General features: G+C 40.3%; 1 protein-coding gene across 2 annotated transcripts in view; it reads left to right on the top strand.

The window, feature by feature from the left end:
• The window catches only part of MAGI2 (membrane associated guanylate kinase, WW and PDZ domain containing 2), a gene marked incomplete at both ends in the record, with an annotated part of 783,510 nt that overhangs the window by 612,166 nt on the left and 151,394 nt on the right, over window positions 1-19,950 (top strand). The window contains 4 exons of one of the 2 annotated variants that reach the window (XM_082498651.1): window positions 7,282-7,339; window positions 15,330-15,451; window positions 16,081-16,209; window positions 16,910-17,092. In XM_082498651.1, coding sequence (XP_082354777.1) covers window positions 7,282-7,339; window positions 15,330-15,451; window positions 16,081-16,209; window positions 16,910-17,092 — 492 coding nt within the window. The remainder of the gene's footprint in view (window positions 1-7,281; window positions 7,340-15,329; window positions 15,452-16,080; window positions 16,210-16,909; window positions 17,093-19,950) is intronic. The other variant, XM_082498652.1, reaches the window with a different exon arrangement.

Consider the following 19,950-nt stretch of genomic DNA (forward strand, 5'->3'; position numbering starts at 1 on the left):
TATTTTCTTCCACGGCTTTTGATTTGTACACTAGCATAGAGAAGTCCATGTTAGTAATTACATTTTCCAGCTTAGGCAGTGACATTTGAAACACTGCTAAATGGAAGAACCTGTTGTAGTATAAAGGATTTTACCATGGCATATACCTGTTGATTTTTTTGTTGTTTTTTGGAGCTCCCAGATGATACGCAGATAGGTGACCTAGCAGAATTCACACAGGTATGAGGATAGTACGTTAAAGACTGATTCTCAGTGAGCAATGTTATCCTCTCTTGCCTTACGGCAACATGTAACAGAAGGTTTCAGGAGAAGCAGCACAACCACTCTATCTGTTTCGTGTATCAGCTGGGCAATGTGGACATGCACTAACGAAAGCATTCAAACCGGACACAGAATCATAGAGTTGTTTAGACTGGAAAAGAACTTTAAGATCATTGAGTTTAACTGTTAACCTAGCATTGCCAAGTCCACCACTAAATCACGTCCCTAAGCACCACATCTACATGTCTTTTGTATACCTCCAGGGATGGTGACTCAACCACTTCCCTGGGCAGCCTGTTCCAATGCTTGATAAGCTTTTCAGTGAAGAAATTTTCCCTAATATCCAATCTAAACCTCCCCTAGCACAACTTGGGGCCATTTCTTCTCCTCCTATCACCTGTTACTTGGGATGAGAGCCTGACTCCCACCCCACTACGACCTCCTTTCAGAGGGAGCTGCACAGGATGCCGTGAGCAGCATCCGCTCCATGGTAATCTGTGCACTGGGCCTTAGGGTATTGCAGACAACGGTTTTTTGTGTAATCTATGCAGTGAGGAACACTGGTTTAGACTTACAGATAAGCATTTGCAAAGACTGTATCTCTCAAAGAAAATGGAAGAGTGTGCAACTGCGTTGGACTGTGGGGCTGCCCAGTATTTTGTAACTTTTAACCCAGTTCTTTAGATACCCTCTGTAGTAGGTAACTGACTTGAAAAGGCAAAACTGAATTTGAAACAGGGAGAAAGAAAAGAGAAGAGAGAAAGTAAAAGATAAAACAAACACAGGCTGTTGAGTGGAAGGATACAATATTTTTCTGAAAAGCCTCCTATGCAGGTTAGAAAAAGATTCCTGACCTGTGCCTGGATGTCAACAAGGCAGGTGAACCAGACTCATGCTGACTTCCACAGCTTCCACATCCTTACTGACAGCATTTTCAATAACAGCAGGCATTATATTTTCTTTTTCTGTCTCATACCATATTCTTTTGTACTATACAAATATTTTGATTGCAGCCGATTCAAGAAATATGCTCTCGTCTTTCTTTCCAGCCTGTCAGTAGGGTAGTGACACAATGCTGGCTGTAGTTCTGAAACCTTGAGAGGTTTTTATGACTCTCTTTAACACAGTTAGTACTCCATAAACTTCAGAAAAATTAATCTTTGGGTTTGGTAATATGCCTTTCATCTTGGCACATTGAGATCCAAAACGTACTCCTTCCTCCATCCCCAGAGAAGGTTAAGTGGCACCATCAAAAATCATTCTGAAACACAACAGCTTTCAGAAGGCAGAATAAGAGCATCTGGACCGTTAGCGTAAGCAGGCTGTGATGAGAAGGCACTACCATTGATTATTAAAGTGACCTGCTTGAATTCATATTTTTCCTTCCTTTCTTTTTCCCTTCTTTATTTCCTTCTTTCTTCCTTTCTTTGAAAATACAAGGGCTTTTGTTACCATTGCACATTTCACTTTTAGAAATGCAGCTCCTTCTGCATTTAAAAGCTTACCCAGATGCATACTGAGCAAAGTGTCTTAGTATCAGCTGTACCTTTTTGATCTTTTTTTTCGGATGACTGCTGCAGTGTTAGCTAGATGCTGCTTCTCTGGTAAGGAATAAAGCATGAAATGTGAAAACTGGAGCATATATACATACTATACAGATTATCCAGCACCTTTCCATCCACTTGTGGTATCAGCATTGCCAAATGCTGCACAATTACTGATTTTTAAATGGTGACTTTACAAATGTTCCTGAACAGGCCCTCCACTGGACGATCTGTGGACTGCAATGTTAGATATTGAAGACTGAAAATAAAGGATAGAATTTTTTTTTCCTTCTTTGCAGAGAAATCCTCCTGGAGTCAATAGAATTGAAAGACATGGATAATAGAAATGTTGAGCTCATGAAAATGAAGACTTCAAGTATCGCATAGTAACCATTAAACCGTTGGTTGCAGAAATTTTACATGAAGTGGCATGCTAATGTTACCAAATGAATATCAGAAATTGTTTTAATTTATAGATGCCTTCCCAATTCACAGAATCACAGAATCACGGAATGATCAGGGTTGGAAGGGACCTTCGGAGGTCATCTAGTCCAAACCCCTGCCAGAGCAGGGTCACCCGCAGCAGGTTGGAAAGGAATGCATCCAGGCGGGTTTTGAATATCTCCAGAGAAGGAGACTCCACAACCTCTCTGGGCAGCCCATGCCAGCGCTCTGCCACCCTCAGAGTAAAGAAGTTTTCCCTCATGTTGAGACGGAATTTCTTGTGTTCCAGTTTGTGCCTATTGCCCCTTGTCCTGCCATTGGGCACCACTGAAAAGAGTCTGGCACCATCCTCTTGACACCTACCCTTCAGGTATTACAAGCATTGATGAGATCCCCTCTCAGTCTTCTCTTCTCCAGGCTAAACAGACCCAGGTTTCTCAGCCTTTCCTCATAAGAGAGGTGCTCCATTCCCTTGATCATCTTTGTAGCCCTCTGCTGGACTCTCTCCAGTAGTTCACTGTCTTTCTTGAACTGGGGATCCAGAACTGCACACAGTGCTTCAGATGCCTTCTCCAGGGCAGAGTAGGGGGGGAGGATGACCTCCCTCGACCCGCTGGCCACATTCTTCTTGATGCACCTCAGGATGCCATTGGCCTTCTTGGCCACAAGGGCACATTGCTGGCTCATGGTCAGCTTGTCCACCAGGACTCCCATGTCCCTCTCTGCAGAGCTGCTCTCCAGCAGGTCAATCCCTAACCTGGACCGGTGCATGGGGTTATTCCTCCCTAGGTGCAGGACCCTACACTTGTCCTTGTTGAACTTCGTTAAGTTCCTCTCTGTCCAACTCTCAAGCCTGTCCAGATCTCACTCTATGGTGACACAGCCTTCCAGCATGTCAGCCACCCCTCCGTTTTGTGTCATCAGCAAACTTGCTGAGGGTACACTCTGTCCACTCATCCAGATCGTTGATGAATATGTTGGGCAAGACTGGACCCCATACTGACCCCTGGGAAACACTGCTAGTTACAAGCCTACAACTGAAGTCCGCAATGCTGATCACAACCCTCTGAGCTCTGCCATTCAGCCAGTTCTCAGTCCACCTCACTGTCCATCCATCTAACTCACGCTTCCTAAGCTTACCTATGAGGATGTTATGGGAGACAGTGTCGAAAGCCTTGCTGAAGTCAAGGTAGACAACATCCAATGCTCTCCCCTCATCCACCTAGCCAGTCATGCCATCATAGAAGGCTATCAGATTGGTCAAGCATGATTCAAATTCAAATTATGGAGGCCAATAGTCATCTCCTTCGCAAGTGTCTCTTTCACAATTCTCTTTTATAAATATTTACTGTTCACTCACATCCCTAATGATCATCACTGGGCACCGTGAAACAAAAAAGAGAATATGTAATGCCCTCACCACTAATTTGGCAAATGCTAAGCTCCCTATTTTATGAAGCACTAAAGTGTTTCTCTCCTGTAGTCTTTCATTTCAAAAGTGAAAAATGGAATAGATGCCACAATTTAATGTAATGAAAAATAATCACTGTGTTCCCAAAAGCAAATGTAACAGAAGATTCTTCTAACAGAAGCCCTGTAGTAAACTACACTCCACTAACCTTATCTGCCATATTTTGGGAGAGTGCAGGGAGCTTAGGGCTCGTGCTCTAGCAATTCCATTTTACTGGTCAACACAGAACTTTAATTAAACTTAGCTCACAGGCTGTATCTCAAATGGAAAAATGAAATTAGAGAATAGCCTTACATGGAGTTTATATCTATTATGGTACACAAAGGTAATTTTTTATTTCCTTTCTTCTGAACCCATGACTATTTTATGATGTTAGATAATCAATGGTTGAATCCATGCATACCAAAATGGGTTCTTCATAATATATCCAATTCATTAATTTTTTACAGACTTTTACAGTAGAAAATGGGATTTGCCATTTGCCTTCTCAATAGCTGTGCCAGTTCATAAATACAGTTATGTATCATTACTTTAGGAAAAAATAGGCCAATAGGTTAATAGTAAACCCTCAAATTATTTCAGATTTTCATAAATGCGTAAAATAATATATGTCCTCTGTAGCTATACACTTTAAAGTGTATATATTTACAGAAAGATACCTCCTTTTAAATTTAGGCAAAACATATACTTTTTATTTTTAATTGCATAGCTGGAAAAAACTCCATCTACTAATACACTTTGGAAAAGGGACCTATGCACACTTCTATGTGTGTGTTCACGTGTGTGTGTGTGTTTGTGTGTATTTTTAGGTATTCATGGATTTTACCTGTACCTGCCTCACTTTTCTCTAAAGGAGTGTAATTTTAGAAGGCCAGATATGCAAGCAACATTAAGTTAATTAGGGGACAAAAACCTTGTAAAGTTACATGACAATAAAATGTACCTATAGCATTTAAACTAATACTTTATATTTATTCTGTGTTACACGGTTATAGCAAATTATTGCCTTATTTATCATGCATGCGTTGGGAATGAAACTTACTGTAGGGGCAGTACAAGATTTGTGCATCATCTGTTTTCTTTTTGAATATTTAGGGATTACATTCCACAGTCTTGTCTTGGAATATACAGGACTTTTTGGGAACCGTTGTAGGATCAATCTCCTACAGATTTTACTGAAGTTCTGGGCAGGTCTGGAAAGAGCAACACCAGGGCTTTCTAATGCTTGGTGACTTGACGATGAGCCAGTGATATGTCCTTGCAACAAGAGCAGGCCAACAGCCTCTTGGGCTGTAGCTGGCAGAGCATTGCCAGCAGATCAAGGAAGATGATCCTTCCCCTCTACTCAGCACTGGTGAGACACAGGTGGAGTTCTGGGTCCAGTTTTGGGCTCCCTAGTACAAGAGAGACATGGACATACAGAAGAGAGTCCAGTGAAAGGCTGCTGGGATGATGAAGGGACTGGGGCATCTCTCCTATAAGGAAGGGCTCAGAGAGCTGGGACTGTTTGGCATGGAGAAGAGAGGGCTCAGAGGGATTTTATCAATCTAGATAAATACCCAAAGGAAGGTGCAAGGAAGACAGAACCAGGGTCTTTTCAGGGGTGTCCACTGAAAGGACAGGAGGTTAAGGGTACAAACTGAAATACAGGAAATTCTGCTTAAACAGAGGAAAAAAAACCTCTTCATTCTGTGAGTGATCAAACACTTGAAGAAGTTGCCCAGAGAGAGTGGAGTCTCCATCCTTGGAGATATTCAAAAGCCAATTGGAGATGGTCCAGAGCAACCTGGTCTAGGTGATCCTGCTTTGAGCAGAGGGGCTGGGGTAGACAATCTCCACAGGTCCCTCCCAATATCAACCATCATTCTGTGATTCTGTGACCTGCTTAAATACCTTATGCTGTATTTATTCCTATGAAGTGACAAAAAAAAAAGCAGTTCAGAGTGCAGACTTGTGAAGATTTCAAAGCTAACAATATTCTAAGAATAACATGAAAAACTGAGTATCTACATTAAGGAAGTCCTTGAGCTTTTAGTTACAAGTTTGTGAAGTTCCTTATCTGCCAGCCTTTGGCAGAGGGTTGTGTCCTTCATTGCACTATTGGAAAGGGTCGAGCAGGAAAATCCTCTGAGGGAAATGTGACATGAAGACTGCAGCAGTCTAAGCAGGTCCACTCAAGAAAGGATAAGATATCACAGATGTGTTTAAATGAGAAGTAACAAGCAGAGGTGAAGCAATTTCTTAACACTGTTTTTTAACTCTTTAATGTCCCTATTGCCAGTCAGGCTTTACTTTCCTATTTGCCTTTTACAGCATACCAATAATTGTCTATTCACATTATCACTGAAAAAAAAAAAAGCTCAAAAGCTCAAATCATCCAGAAGTATTTCTTTATGGCCAGTTTAATGACTGCATTCAGTATGAGCTACATCAGTTCTGCTCTGTCCAGTTCAGTACTCAACTGAGTTTGAAAAGGAAAAAAAATCTGATAAAGGAATTCCAGAATCAAATTTCCTCGTAGAATCTCAGTACCACTCCCTGTATATTGTGCCATAGTCTTTAACTGCACAGAAATCAATACCTGTGCGTGATGGCAATGCCCGTCCTTTTGTGAGCCTCCTCCATCAAAGTGGTCACATCTGGCACTGAGGTTTCTACTCTGTTCATGTCAACTGAGACAGATACTTGTCACATCCATCTGGTGCCTTTTAAACACAAGATGAAGTTCTGTTTGCATTATAATAATTTTTATGTGTTCAATGAGAGTGATGATAAAATATGTATTTATGGATGTACATGGATATGTATATGAGAGTTTGCTTGTACATGAACACAGATTGATTTTCAAGATAATTAAATTAACTTTTTTAACATTTTAATTGTTAATACCTAAACATCTTCTCTATTTCTGCAAAAGGTAATTAGTTTTAATGCCAGAAGATGCTATAATATCTTGTTTTGGTTTGTACTTCCATGTATTACTGTATACTTCCGATGTCCCTGATATATAACTAAGCTTTGGAACAGGATGCCTTTGGAGCCTGTGGAATTGCCATCACAGTAAGACAAATAGTACAAACTTCTCAGGAACATTTAGGTATACTTCCTGTACTCACATGGTAGAAGGAAAACTCTCTTTGATCTGTCAAGGCCAACTTTTCCAGGATTCCTAGCAAAGAAAAAAAGCTGAAAAAGCAAAGTACTTTTTTTGCGGGTACCTATTTGGGAAAACAGAATGCCCTCACTTTGTCCAACAGTGATCTCATACAAGATGTGCTACACTTAATGGCTGCCACAGCTTTTGGAGCAATAAAGTGGTTCGACTGAAATGTGTTGTTCTAGAGACTGCGATCTGTGTTTGCATGCCAATTTTCAAGTTACTACTACTTGTGGCTGCTATGGTGTGTGTTCAAGATTTGGCATTTGCTTTGGTCACTGTATCTAATTTCACTATCAAGTTATTTCCCTCAACGCCCAGAGAAGATCCACAGTTTTTTTGTTACTAGAGATCTTAACAGTCTGTACTGCATTTACTGAGAAACATAACTCTTTGTTTTTCAGAGCTTCCATATGGCTGGGAGAAAATTGATGATCCCATTTATGGCACTTATTATGTTGAGTAAGTTCCCAAGTTCAATATTAAGTTGCTGTTACTATGTCACAACCTAATATCAGTAGCCTCTGCAGTGCTTAGCCTGGCAAGGCATGGGGACGATTGCTTGACATGTTAAACTGAAGGTATACCAGGAGTTCTTAGTCATCAATACGGCTAATGTGTCCAAATATATTCAGTGTGTCTCAAATCAGTGACTCGGGCATCCAGTCATTCTATTTCTCCAGGGTCTGATTTCATGGTATCATGCCAGATAATGCTTGTACAAAGATCATATTCATTAAAGAAATATTGTATTTCCTATGTAAGGTTTGGATATGCAGTGAGGTAAAGATCTTGTTAATCAATGAATAGAGCAAAGCATAATCACTTTAGCTCAGTTAAGATCCTTTTCTGGGTAATCCTTTCTTGCTGCAAATCAGATGTTTACACCGTTTGTACCAGAAGGCAGGTTATTTATAAGCTGCATATAAAATTTTGGGGATGTTGTGTTTCATTTGGTACTTAAAGCGCAGCTGAAAATAAGAGAATATAATTTTCTATTTTCACAGCACAATCCTTGCTTTCATTTTTTTCAGATTTTATTTTAATAATGAAATAAGAAAAAAAGATTCTTACTCTTCCATGCAAAGGGCAACAGAAAGCTTTTTTTTTTTTTTTAAGTACTGCGTAGAACCTATTCTGGCCAGTTCCTACGTAACAGAAGTAAATCAGAGAGATTATTTTCTCTGCTTTTTAGCTTAACACAGTGAATGAGACTTATGCAAAGTGAATCTGGATTCAAAATTGTGATACATGTTCCAAGCGGTCAGTTCTCGCTCTGCTCTCTCCACAAAGTATAGGGCGGAGGAGGGAGAGAGCCACCCCCCGTCACCGTGCAGCCAGCACCTCGAAAGGCTGAGAAAGATCTACCCGTTAGTTCCTTTTATTAAAGAAGAAAGATCTTTAGAGAACATGGCCCCTGACCTAAAATCTCAATTTCAAATCCTGGCTCTCAAGCAGTAAATTTATTCCAGTTGTTTCATACAAAATAGAAAATTTTAGTTTGTGCGTCACATCATTCCCATCGTCTCTCAAACCCATACCAACACTTTGACTGCAGGATCCCTCTGGACAGATACTGGGGCTGCAGCTTTTCCAGACCCCAGGATATGCTACTATTAACGTGCACAGGGTAGAGCTGGACAGAGAACTCAAAAATAAGCTCTGATTTCTGGAGGGTTAGAAGATTAAGATTGCCTTTTCTTGACTGCTGTAACAGCAGCAGCTTGTGGAAGCCCATGCACCTTCCCTAGCCCTCCTACAAAGCAAACGAACAAACGAAAACAGTGTTTGGCCACTGCCCTGCTCCCTCCTTCTGTCCCAATTTCCAAACGCTTGAGCACCTGCTCTGCTGCTTTGTCCCCAGCTTGTTCCCTGCCCTCAGGTAAGAGAGCCAGCAGCCCCAGCTGCTTCGCTGCTCAGCCCAAATCAGCTTAGTCAGTCCAGATTCGAGCAAAAAGAAAAGTAAGTTTTTGAAGTCCCTGTGTAACGCCATTAAATTACCCTGTCCCTTTATGCCCGAGTTCTTTTATGATGTCCCCAAGTAGCTAGGAGCTGGAGTTCTCCTAGCTCTTTGTACTTAACCCCCCCTGAAGCTTTCTGCACGTGCAATTATGCAGCTGCTGGGTGGAAGTCTTCTGCCCCGGTGGTTTTGAGTGTATTTTGGCGAGTAACAGGTGTTGTGCAATTTCTGTGCGTTAATCTCTTACCGAGACCCCTCTTTGTTGTTAGCGCAGCCCCAGGCATTCTGGCACCGGTGAGGCTCACGCTTCGCTGCGGAGTCAGAAAAGGAGCAAGTATTAATCTCCATGTCATGTCCATCCCCAGGTAAACAGACTCAAGGCACCGGGCCCAGATGTTGTTATGCAATTACCTACTTTAAGGCTGTTAGTGCCAAATTTATTAATCCTACCGCAGATAAGATTTGTGGAAAGATATATCAAACCTACTGCAGGCTCGGTGGTTTTTAGAAGTGGAAGGGATGTTCACAGGATGGCATTAAAACTGCAGCAGTGCTAAATTCATAAGGATTTTTATAGTCAGTAAAATGTAGCTGTACTTTAATTGGCTGTCTGAGCTCAATAAGTTTGAAACAAAGATTGCTTTCCATTTTTCATGCTGAAAAGTGGCAGTCACACCTTTTTTACTACCAGTATTCGACAGATGAGTTCATTGTTAACTAGATAAAATCAGATTACAATAAACTCTCTTAATTACGTCATAAAGCTGGCTAAATCATGAAAAGTTAGTTTAGGAACTTTCACACATTCAAGCCCAGTCCAACTTTACACGCAGGCCCTTAAAACTGCCAGTGAAAGAAGGGCTTGTACTTTGCTGGCTGAAATATTTGTATCCTGTGGGAAGCTTGTAAGGGTGAGCAATGAGGCAGACAGATTCAGGTTCACCTTACAAGGGCTAGCCGTGCCCAGCTCCAATATTCCGAGACCGGAGGAAAAGCTAAAAAAGAAACAAAGGAAAACCTCAAAGGTCTTGCTAGCAAAGTTAATAAAGACTAATCACAACATATTTGGAAATTCTGTTAAAAAATAAGGTCCTCAGTATAACGTCCTGTCATAATCATGCATGAACGTAGGTGTGCGACACTATTAAAATTTTCATTTGCCTTGTTATGCAGGTCCAGGCTTCATTTGTAAGGTGTAGCAGTTTGACATAAATGATAAGTGTTTGCTATACGTGGGTTAACTTTCATGCCATTTTCTCTTAATTTATAAACTAAGAACTAGCAGCACTTAGCTGCGCAGGGCTATGCAGAGAATGTGGTTATTAGAGTTCATGGGGTCTTTCAGCATTCTAATTGCCAAAAGCTTATTTCCCTCTTTAAGGATGATTAACTACAACACAGAGCTCAATTGCCAGACATGGTCTTCTTAATAGAACAGCTAAATTGGCCATACAGGTATTTATTCTGGAAAAGTATACCTCCTTAACTTACAATTTCTGACAATATTCTGTTACTACACAAATAGAAAAACTTACTTCAGGTCTTTTTGTCATTATAAAATATCTGTAATTGAAAAATGTGAACGTAAAGAGGACTTAGGCACTAACAAGTTATGCATCAGAATGTCTATCTTTTAGGCATCCCGACCCTCAGAATTACTTTGGTGGGCTACAAGCAACAATTTCAAAAGTTAGTAGCTAAGTTAAAGTAGCTATGAAAAGGAGGTAGGTTGAATGCCTGCTGATGCACATGTTTAGATGTGCTGACATTTTGGCAGGGCTCCGTATCTTGGCCATCAACTAAAATCTGCCTACTAGGCATTACTGCCCATAAACCTCCGAAGAATGTGTTTCAGTTATCTTAAGCACATCCGACGTGAAACACCACCTCAAAACCAACTTAGCCTGGCCACGTTTGCTGACTAGATAGCAGAACGGTGCCTATGTCTTACAGGATGGCTGGTGGTGATAGTACCTGCTCATGACACATGAGATGCTATTTCAACTGCACAGCTAAATGCAGCCCAAAACCAAAGCCAAATCCTACCTCTGAGGGGCTGTCCCCACTCAGCACACTGCAGGCTAACACTAGCACCAACCACCCCTTCTTCTCTGCAGAGGGAAATTCAGGGTTCCTGGGAACAGAAAGCAAACAAAAGTGTCGTGGTTTAGGCCAAATCCACCACTGGGGACCCGAGGGACCCCAGACGGGACCGACAGATGCTCCCCTCTACCCCTCTACAAAGAGAGAGGCAGAGGAGGAAAAAGAGACTTACGAGTTTAGAAGAAACTAAACTACTTTAATGAAATATTAATAATAAAATAAAAAGAAATAATGAAAAATATATACAAAACCGTATCAAGCTCCCGAGATGACAATCACATCACCGGCTGGCACTGGGGCAGTCCCAGGCTGGACTCAGTGACGGACGGGAACTGGATTCCGGATCTGGAGTCAGGATTGGGATCACAGGCAGACAGAGTCCTCCTCAGACGTCGGCCATTGAAGGAAGAGCCCCTGACCCTTTGATCCCTCAGCTTTTATACTGAGCATGAGGCAGATGGGATGGAATACCCTGTTGGTCAGTTTTGGGTCACCTGTCCTGTCCGCTCCTCCCTACAGGTGGGACCCCACTATGCTTTTCCGCTTCCGACCCTCCAACGGGGCAAATAACAAAGTTGGTTGGCCGTGGGGGTTATGGCAATAAGTGTAAGCAGGAGCCTCTCTGCATCCCATGCCTGGGCATCAGCTATCAACATCGGTCTTATCACTCTGAGAGAGTGAACACTGTCTGCACAATATGCAGTTAATTTCAGTAGTTAGAAGAGGCCCAGCTAAGAAGCGAAGTTACTGAACAAAATTGGTTCTGTTTTACCTCAAACCAGGACAAAAAGGCAGTGTGATTCTTCTGTACAGTCACAATGGCACCAGGAGAAATTAGTTGGATTCTCTTCTTTGGATTAGGCTTTTATATTTAATATGCATTGTATAAAACAAAGGAAGAAAAGTGAAGATAGAAATGCTCGCTGAATTAGATACTGTGAGCAATGAGCAATATATTTTTGGATCACATCCAAAATCTATTTTAACCGCAAAAGCACTTATTTGTAACCATCTCTAAAACTCGCATTTGGCCTGCCTTGTTAAGGCCTAGGTTAGTAATACCTATTTTGTATGCAGTTGAAGTAGCTAGATGAAAGGCTAGAATGTCCTTTCAAGGGAACTACTTTGCTTAATAACCTCTTTCTCAGGTAAACTCATCAGTAGCAATTTTTCTGATTTAGCTATGAAGCTGTATAGTACTTAAAATTGCATGAAAGGGAGGTGTTTCATGGCTCATCTAGGAGCATAAATCCAGTGTTACTGATTGATAAAAATGACTGATTATCAGTATAATTTTCTTTTCTTTGACTCATCTTGGACACAATGTTTAATGGAGTTGTTTGAATTTGTTGGAATTCTCACATTGTGCTTTGGAGATGGCACACTGCCATAAACCAGTCAAAATATGGGAATAGATTTGAGCTAAGAATTACTAAGATTGCACCAACACCTTGAGGTGCTTCAAGTACCTCTGCTAGTCTTCCTGTCTGATCCACTAGGACAAAAAAGTCATTTTCAAGGTAGCCATTACTGAAGACCTTTCTGTGTAAATGGACTAAAGCACAACTTGAACTCTACCTAGAATCTGTAGAGACAGTGAATAACAGATTCTAGCTGTGATGTGAGTACCACAGGAATTAATGTTCCTTGAGCCATGGACGCATCCTACATTAGGTAAAATCCCATCTTTTTTTATGTCACAGAACTACATATAAGTTGTAACTTAGGTCTGCAAGAGGCCTCCTGCAGCACTGAGACGTGCCCTGTAACTGCAGCATAACAGTAGGCATAGAGCAAGGTCCTAAATGCAGATCTGCAGTGTGCTCTTGGATATCCATGAATGTGCATAATATGGCACAAAAGCGATGAGAAGCCCATGCTTTTCTGGAAGGGCAGCTGAAGACCAGGGCAGGGTACTTTAGAGCCTCTAAAATAAGACGTGATCCCTATGTTGAAGCAATTAACTCAACCCACTGTGTAGCAACCCAGGTTTTAACCTTATGAAATGCTAACATAAAACAAGCTAGATATTTTACCCCATATCTGCTATTGGAAGGTGTTTTGTAATTTCACACTTCTGCTTGTAAGAAGCCTACAGATTTCAAGTCTGAAATCCTGACATCTTTAATACGTTCTAGTATTTTACTTCCAAATGTACTTATAGAATGAAATTATATATCAGAATTAATTCTGCTTGAATAAAAACCTAAAACTCCTTTGGTCTTATGTCACAGAAGACTCTCTATTTCACTGGTTTTCCTGTAAAACCTTTTCTATGGGTTGATTTTATTTGGTCATGGGTGATCGGAAATTTATGTACTATTTCACTGAAAGGGTTATTAAACATTGGAATAGGCTGCCCAGAGAGGTGGTGGATTCACCATCCCTGGAGGTGTTTAAGAAAAGGGTAGATGAGGTGCTTAGGGACATGGTTTAGAAGTGGTGGTGTTTTTATCAGGGTAGGTTAACGGTTGGACTTGATGAACTTAAAGGTCCCTTCCAACCTCACTAATTCTATGATTCTATGATTCTATGTGATGTTTCATTACAGCCTTGTGTAATGGCAAAAGTAGTATTTCCTTCACAGTATTGAAATACCTCACATGATAGGTGGTAGCACAAAAATTACCCTTTTCATGCTTATGTTAGCAGTTCATAGTTGCCCTATGGACATGTAATGCATGTAAGTCTTGTCTTCATTTTTAAATGGTGAAGTTTCCCTCCCTTCCATTGTACATTTCTAGGTTTGCAACAGACAAAGGTGCTGAAGACCCTGACAATTACAGCATGTTATAACTAGGAAACGAAAGCCTAGGAAAGGAAAGCCTGCAGTCTTAAACAGCCTGTCCGGAGAGGGAAAGAAATGAAAGGGACTTCACTGGTCTGCAGCATAGATTAAAATTTACAAGAAAACTATTAATCAAAATTTTAAAGTACAAGAATGAGTTAGCAGCCACTTGAATGAGTTATAGCCATGGTAACAAAGTAGCAACTCCAGGATTTATCACATTTACTTCCTGTCATTAAATCAAATATTCTTTTACATGACTGGAAATCTCATTGCATTAGCTCTGGCTGCTAAATCCTGATTTTCCAAGTGTTTTGTACTCCCATAGGACTTGCAGCCTTCCCTCTATCTCAATTCTTAGTGGCAATTCCACTTACTTTCTTTGAAGCAGTGGTAGGATCTGAATCCCAAGGGACCTGCAAAGTGCTTAATGTGACGTAAAAGGCCATTTCAATATAAATTGAAAGTACTCTAGCCTTTTTAGGATCTCAGAGTTTCAAAAGTTCCCAGGTCACCTCTCCGAGTGCTTAAAGCTCATGATTGGCATTGGATTTTCAATACAGTGAGAACAAATAAGTTTCAATACAGTGAGAACAAATAAGAAGTGACATGATTGAAAACTTGCCCTTCTCTACATATGTATTTATTTCCCCAGAACAGCGGTTGCAGCACAAACCCCCTTTGCTCAATTGTGATCCTATCGTGATCCTGTCTTGCGGAGTTGCTCAATGCAGCTTACTAATTAGTTTTGCCTTCTTCAGAAAACATGTGAAACATATCCCAGAACAGGACTGTAGGATTACTCATGGACTGATAAAATGTATACTTTAAATTAAAGGTTGATGAAAGTATGTCGTTAAGACAGTAGTTCTAAACACAATACAGAAAATTAGTGGTGTAATGACAGAGATGTACTTACTGACCTGTTTTAGGAAATGTAAAACATCAAGAAAAAAATATGCACATTAACTTTTCTTATATTTCAAATATTTATCTAGGTAGTTCTAATCTAACATCTGGCTTAGTTTCTGCAACATACCATTTTTCTGAACAGCTGAAAAGATATATACTGTAGAATTAAAAAGAAATCATCTTCGGTTTATTTCCTATGTTAGATTTATTTCTACGCTGCAATAATAAAAGCACTGTGTCCTAGGCTTTACCTTTTCTGTAAGTGATTAAGTAATTTCACTTACAGCTAATCAATAATAATGCACAAAACTGGTTCAGATCCTTTGAATCATGCACAGAACAATGCTTGCATTAAAGACATGAAAAACTGTTGTTGTGGCATGCTTCAGCGGTACTCCTATTTAATATGTAGTCCCATAGATCAAAACCATTTCTCTGTAGCAGAGTTCAGCATACTGAAATGATGGGACACTTCTCAGTGCTGTTCATTAAGCAATGCACGATTGTGCATTTCTCATCCCCAGCAAACTTGTATGGAGTATAAGGGACATACATGCTCATAAGGGTTTCATAACGTTTTCGGTATCTAACCACACACCCCTAAGTCACATACAGCATCCTCCTACTGTGAAAATGATCATTTTCCCCAACTGAACCCAATTTTTTAATCAAAACCAAATTTTTTCCAGCCACATAAATAGAAGAACACAATTTGAAAACCCTGTCCTAGAAGCAAAAAGGAAGCTACAGCAGCATAACATGCCCAACGCAGAACTTGGAACAAAGCCTATGCAGGCCCAAGGTTTCCGAGGTACAGTACCGTGTCAGCTCTCTTAGTTAAGATGAAAGATCCTGCTCTCCTGTTTATGCGGCAATGGTTTTGTCATAGTCTGATTAAAACAATAGTGTTGCCAAATCTCACAATGTTATCGGCTATCTCCTAGCATTTTTCTTACCTAAATGTCTGAGCTTCCAGGATTGCGGGACTCCTAAGCCACCAAAAATACTCTAACCATCAGAAGCTTAGAGAAAAGACAGAAAAGTTGACCCTGGTGTTTCCTGAAGACTGAGAAACAGAAAGCACAATAAGAGCCCCAAAGTAAATTTCTAAATAAAATCATAAATTCTATTCTTGGGAATGTACGCCTCTCTCTTGAGCATGTGAGGTTGGCAACACTGAAATAATTAATTGTACTTTCTCTAAATTACCGTTAATTGATGTTTGGTATGTTTCTAAGCTAGCTCATCTAGCAAGCATCAATTAAGTTAAAAGCCTCAAGCACTGTGTTATAGGAGTTTACAAGAATACAGCCTCTTGGTAACGTAAAAATTAATGTGCTTAAAATGAGCTGTATAAGCAGCAAACAGTATTGGTAGAGACGAATAATCTTTAACGTAAGGTTACAGCCAGAGAATGAGGCTTGTTCTCCTTTGTAACAGTAGAAAGCGCCTCATCAACCTTACCTAGACTCAAACTCGCCCACCCGCGCCCCGCTCCCAAGAGGTCCCGCAGCGTGAATGACCTCTCCCAGTGCTGGCGCGACCCCGCCGGGACGCGCAGGCTGCACGGTATGTCCTCTGCTGCCGGCCAGCCCAGTCCCACCGCTGCGGGCGTAGCGACAGCAGTTGAAGTCACAACCTTTGCACCTTCCTCCCACCCTTCCTCACCAAGCGCAGCGCGGGAGAGAAGCATGGGGAGGCCCTGCACCCACACTGCTCACCGAGGCATGCGGAGAGGGGACGCGGAGGTTGCACAGCCGTTTTGTGGGTCACTTGTTGGATGCCAAAACCCCACGTGTTTGGAGAGAAAAGCTCACCTAATATTTAGCACTGCTTGTTATCAAATGGAATAAGATATTCAGGGGATGTTTTCCTTATTGGAGGTGGGAAGGAAACTATGGAGAATGTAGTACTTTGTAGACAAAGCTGAATTTATAGCTGAGGAACGAAGTTTTTAAATTACCTCACAGATCATTTTTATTGTTGCAATTATGTTAGCCACACAATCACCACTTCTAAATGTATTTCTGATATGAAAGAATATTTATAGCTCCCCCCTTATGGCTGATTTGCCATAGATAAGAAATAGATTTTAAGCTTTGTATTAATACAAGAACTCACAATTTTTTTCCTGGAATGCCTGCACTCTTTATTTCCTTGGTTTTCATACACTGTCACCTGCTGTCAGCCAATGTTGTTATCTGCTGTTCCCGCTGTGTTGTGATTAGATCAGAACTTTTGTCTTTCTTGTTTGTGTTGACTGATGTAGAAAAACCACTCTTCACCCGTGATGCATCACAGCTGAAGGGGACTTTCCTCAGCACAACTCTTAAGAAAAGCAACATGGGTTTTGGATTTACCATCATTGGTGGGGATGAGCCGGATGAGTTTCTCCAGGTGAAGAGTGTAATTCCTGATGGGCCTGCAGCACAAGATGGGAAAATGGAAACAGGTAATTAAGATGGTTCCTCTGTTCTTTTGTGTGAGAAGTAGAATGAGACGTAGGTTTTGAGTCTCTCTCTGTGAACGCTTCTATTTTTCCATGTTACTTCTGTTTTAATGCACACTACATCTGCTCTGTAACAGAAACTTCTTAGATAAAACTTTCTTGTAATTTTTCTTTCTAATAATGCCAAGTAGCTTTTTTTTTTCCCTCACAATATTTCAAGGGAGAAAAGATCTCTACATTCTCCTACATAAAAATGGGATGTGATGTTCTTTGGTTCATAGGCTGTTTATTCAAGGGGAGTCTGTGCACGGAAAAAAAGAGATGCACAGAGACAGTACAGACTACTAAGTGCGAATTTATTTCTTTAGAAGAATCATTTTGCAAAATAATCACAGTCAAGTTTGATCTAACATTGTTCTCATTAGAACCATCAAAATGAGAGTTTTCAGAGTGGCATATGGCCGTGTAGGCATCTGTGGCCTACTGATAAAGAATCTGTGAAAACTAACTAAATAAAAGAAACTTCTGCAGAGATTCAAAGCTGCTTTTAAGATCTGGACCACCACTGGAAATATTTTCACGTCCACAGATTGATAAAGATTGCAAACCACTGTCGTTAATGTTTGGAGGGTCACATCAGGTCTACATATGGATGAAACATTTTTGGAGGAAGATGAAGTCAGGTTCCAAACCAGATATCATCTCCTGTAGAAGACAATCGGAGAATAATAGAATAATTTCAGTAGTCAGGGACCTCCAGTCACCAACCTCTTGCTCAAAGCAGGGCTAACTTCATGGTTGGATCAGGTTGCTCAGGGCTTCGTCCATGGGACTTTAGAGAATCTTATAGGACAAATGTCCCTCAGCCTCTGTGGGCTCCTGTCCCAATACTTAACCAGTCTCATGGTGAAGATTTTTGTCCTTTAGATCCAATTGAGATTTCCACTGGTGCAACTGATTACCAGTGTTCCTGTGTTCATGCAGCCCTGTCGCTGTGCACTGTCTCTCCCCAGCAGTCCTTGCTCCTCAGATAAAAGTCAAACTGCACATTGGTACTGGGACATTGGCATAATTTTTCCCTCGATTTCTCACCAAGACTTTATAGAAGAAATTCTAGTTTGGGATTTATGTTGTCTCTGCAGAAAGCCAAGTTTATGGTGGCCAGAGTCACTGTGAAGATTAGAGAATTTCCTAGCCTGCGGCAGGTCCCTGTGAATGGACCACAGCAGCAGAGCAGGATCTTTTTCGTGTGTTAGAAGGCAGACACATAAACAGGCACCAGTAATGTGGGTGAAATAGTTCCAAGTGATTCTTCTAGAAATTTCCTTTCATCCTTCTTTTGTTGTAGCAGAGAAATTATCTGGACTGCCGTATGTCAGAATAAATCACCCTGAACTCTAGTTTATTCTGTAGGACTCTCCAGGACTTTGCAAGTAGGAAGTGTGAAGGTTGTGAAAAGCATTATTTTTAAAACACCACAATTTGCCTCAACACTTATATTACAGCTGGCATGATGTTTCTGATGCCAAATAGATAAACAGATAATTTATATAAAGAAGTAAAATGTAAGAAAGAAGTAGAATATAGATTGTTGCCAATGGTTTTCTAAGAAAATTAGTCTAACAGCTTTTTAATTCTCAATTCTTTTTGCCATTTTAACTTAATGCAATTTGGCTCCCAAAGACAAAATTAAATTAGCTGATTAAGTGAACAAAGGGTACAACAGACTTCCTGAAGTTCAGGAGATTTTAGTAACATGAACTTAATTTTTCCTAATATTTTCATATTACCGTATACTCTGCATGAGAGGTTTTTCTTGCTTGTCGTGGTTTAGCACCCAAATATAGTTACATGCTAATCTGCTGGAAGTGTGGGCTGGTTATTGGTGAATTTCATATGGAGTTCTTTTCTCTGGAAAAGAGAGTATCCTTGCAAAATACTTAAATTCTCATGTTGAAATTCAATATGGGTGTCATAATACTGTTGATGGTGATTATTGTAGTTACAAGTGATGGGAATATATAGGGAAAAAAAGTGCTTTAAGATACATAGAAATAAGTAATTTTTTTTTCCCAAGGTAATTAATTAAACTATATTAAGAATGCAAGACAGAAATGTACATTCAAATATATAAATCACTCTATAATTATTTGAGCCCAATATGTACAAAATTACATCTCAGAATGAATTCTGGCCTCAAATGTCTTCATTTTTGCAAAGAGTGACAGAGTTCCAACGTAAAGTAATTGGAGAATCTCCAATTGTGGCATCTAACATGGTTTCTATGAACATTTGAAGTGATTGCTAAATATGATAATGGTAAAATGAAAAAAGATGTTTACGGTCAGAATATTTATAGGAGTACTGTTCAGCAATATGCTTCTATTTCCTGATATCCAATCCTTTTCACACTTCCTGAAGTAGGATTTCTCTCCCTATTCAGCCATTTTACGATCTAAACAACTGGAGATAGGAAAGTCTCCCAGGTTCCATCAGTAGCATTTTGTTCATAAAGCTGTTAAAATCTTATGTTTCAAAACTATTTGAAATTACATATGTACCTTTTTTTTTTTTTTTGTTAGGTAGGCATCACTGGATGATGAATAGAGCTTTTAAAATAGATTTTATTTATTATTTTGACATGAACTGTGTGGTGTTGTGCAATTTATGTGCACTCCAGCTATGATCACAGTCATAGCAGGCTTTGATAAATGATCAAAATATCATACTGTGGCAATAGAGCATCATAGTAGAAAACTTGAGGACAGTGGCACTATGATCTGCGAAGCAGCCTGGGTGTAAGGGATAACCACAGGTGCCGGTGCTCCCAGCTGTAATACACCTCTGGACCCTTTCCCTTG

Source organism: Vanellus vanellus (assembly GCF_965231255.1).
Source record: "Vanellus vanellus genome assembly, chromosome: 1".
In the NCBI taxonomy this organism is placed as follows: domain Eukaryota; kingdom Metazoa; phylum Chordata; class Aves; order Charadriiformes; family Charadriidae; genus Vanellus; species Vanellus vanellus.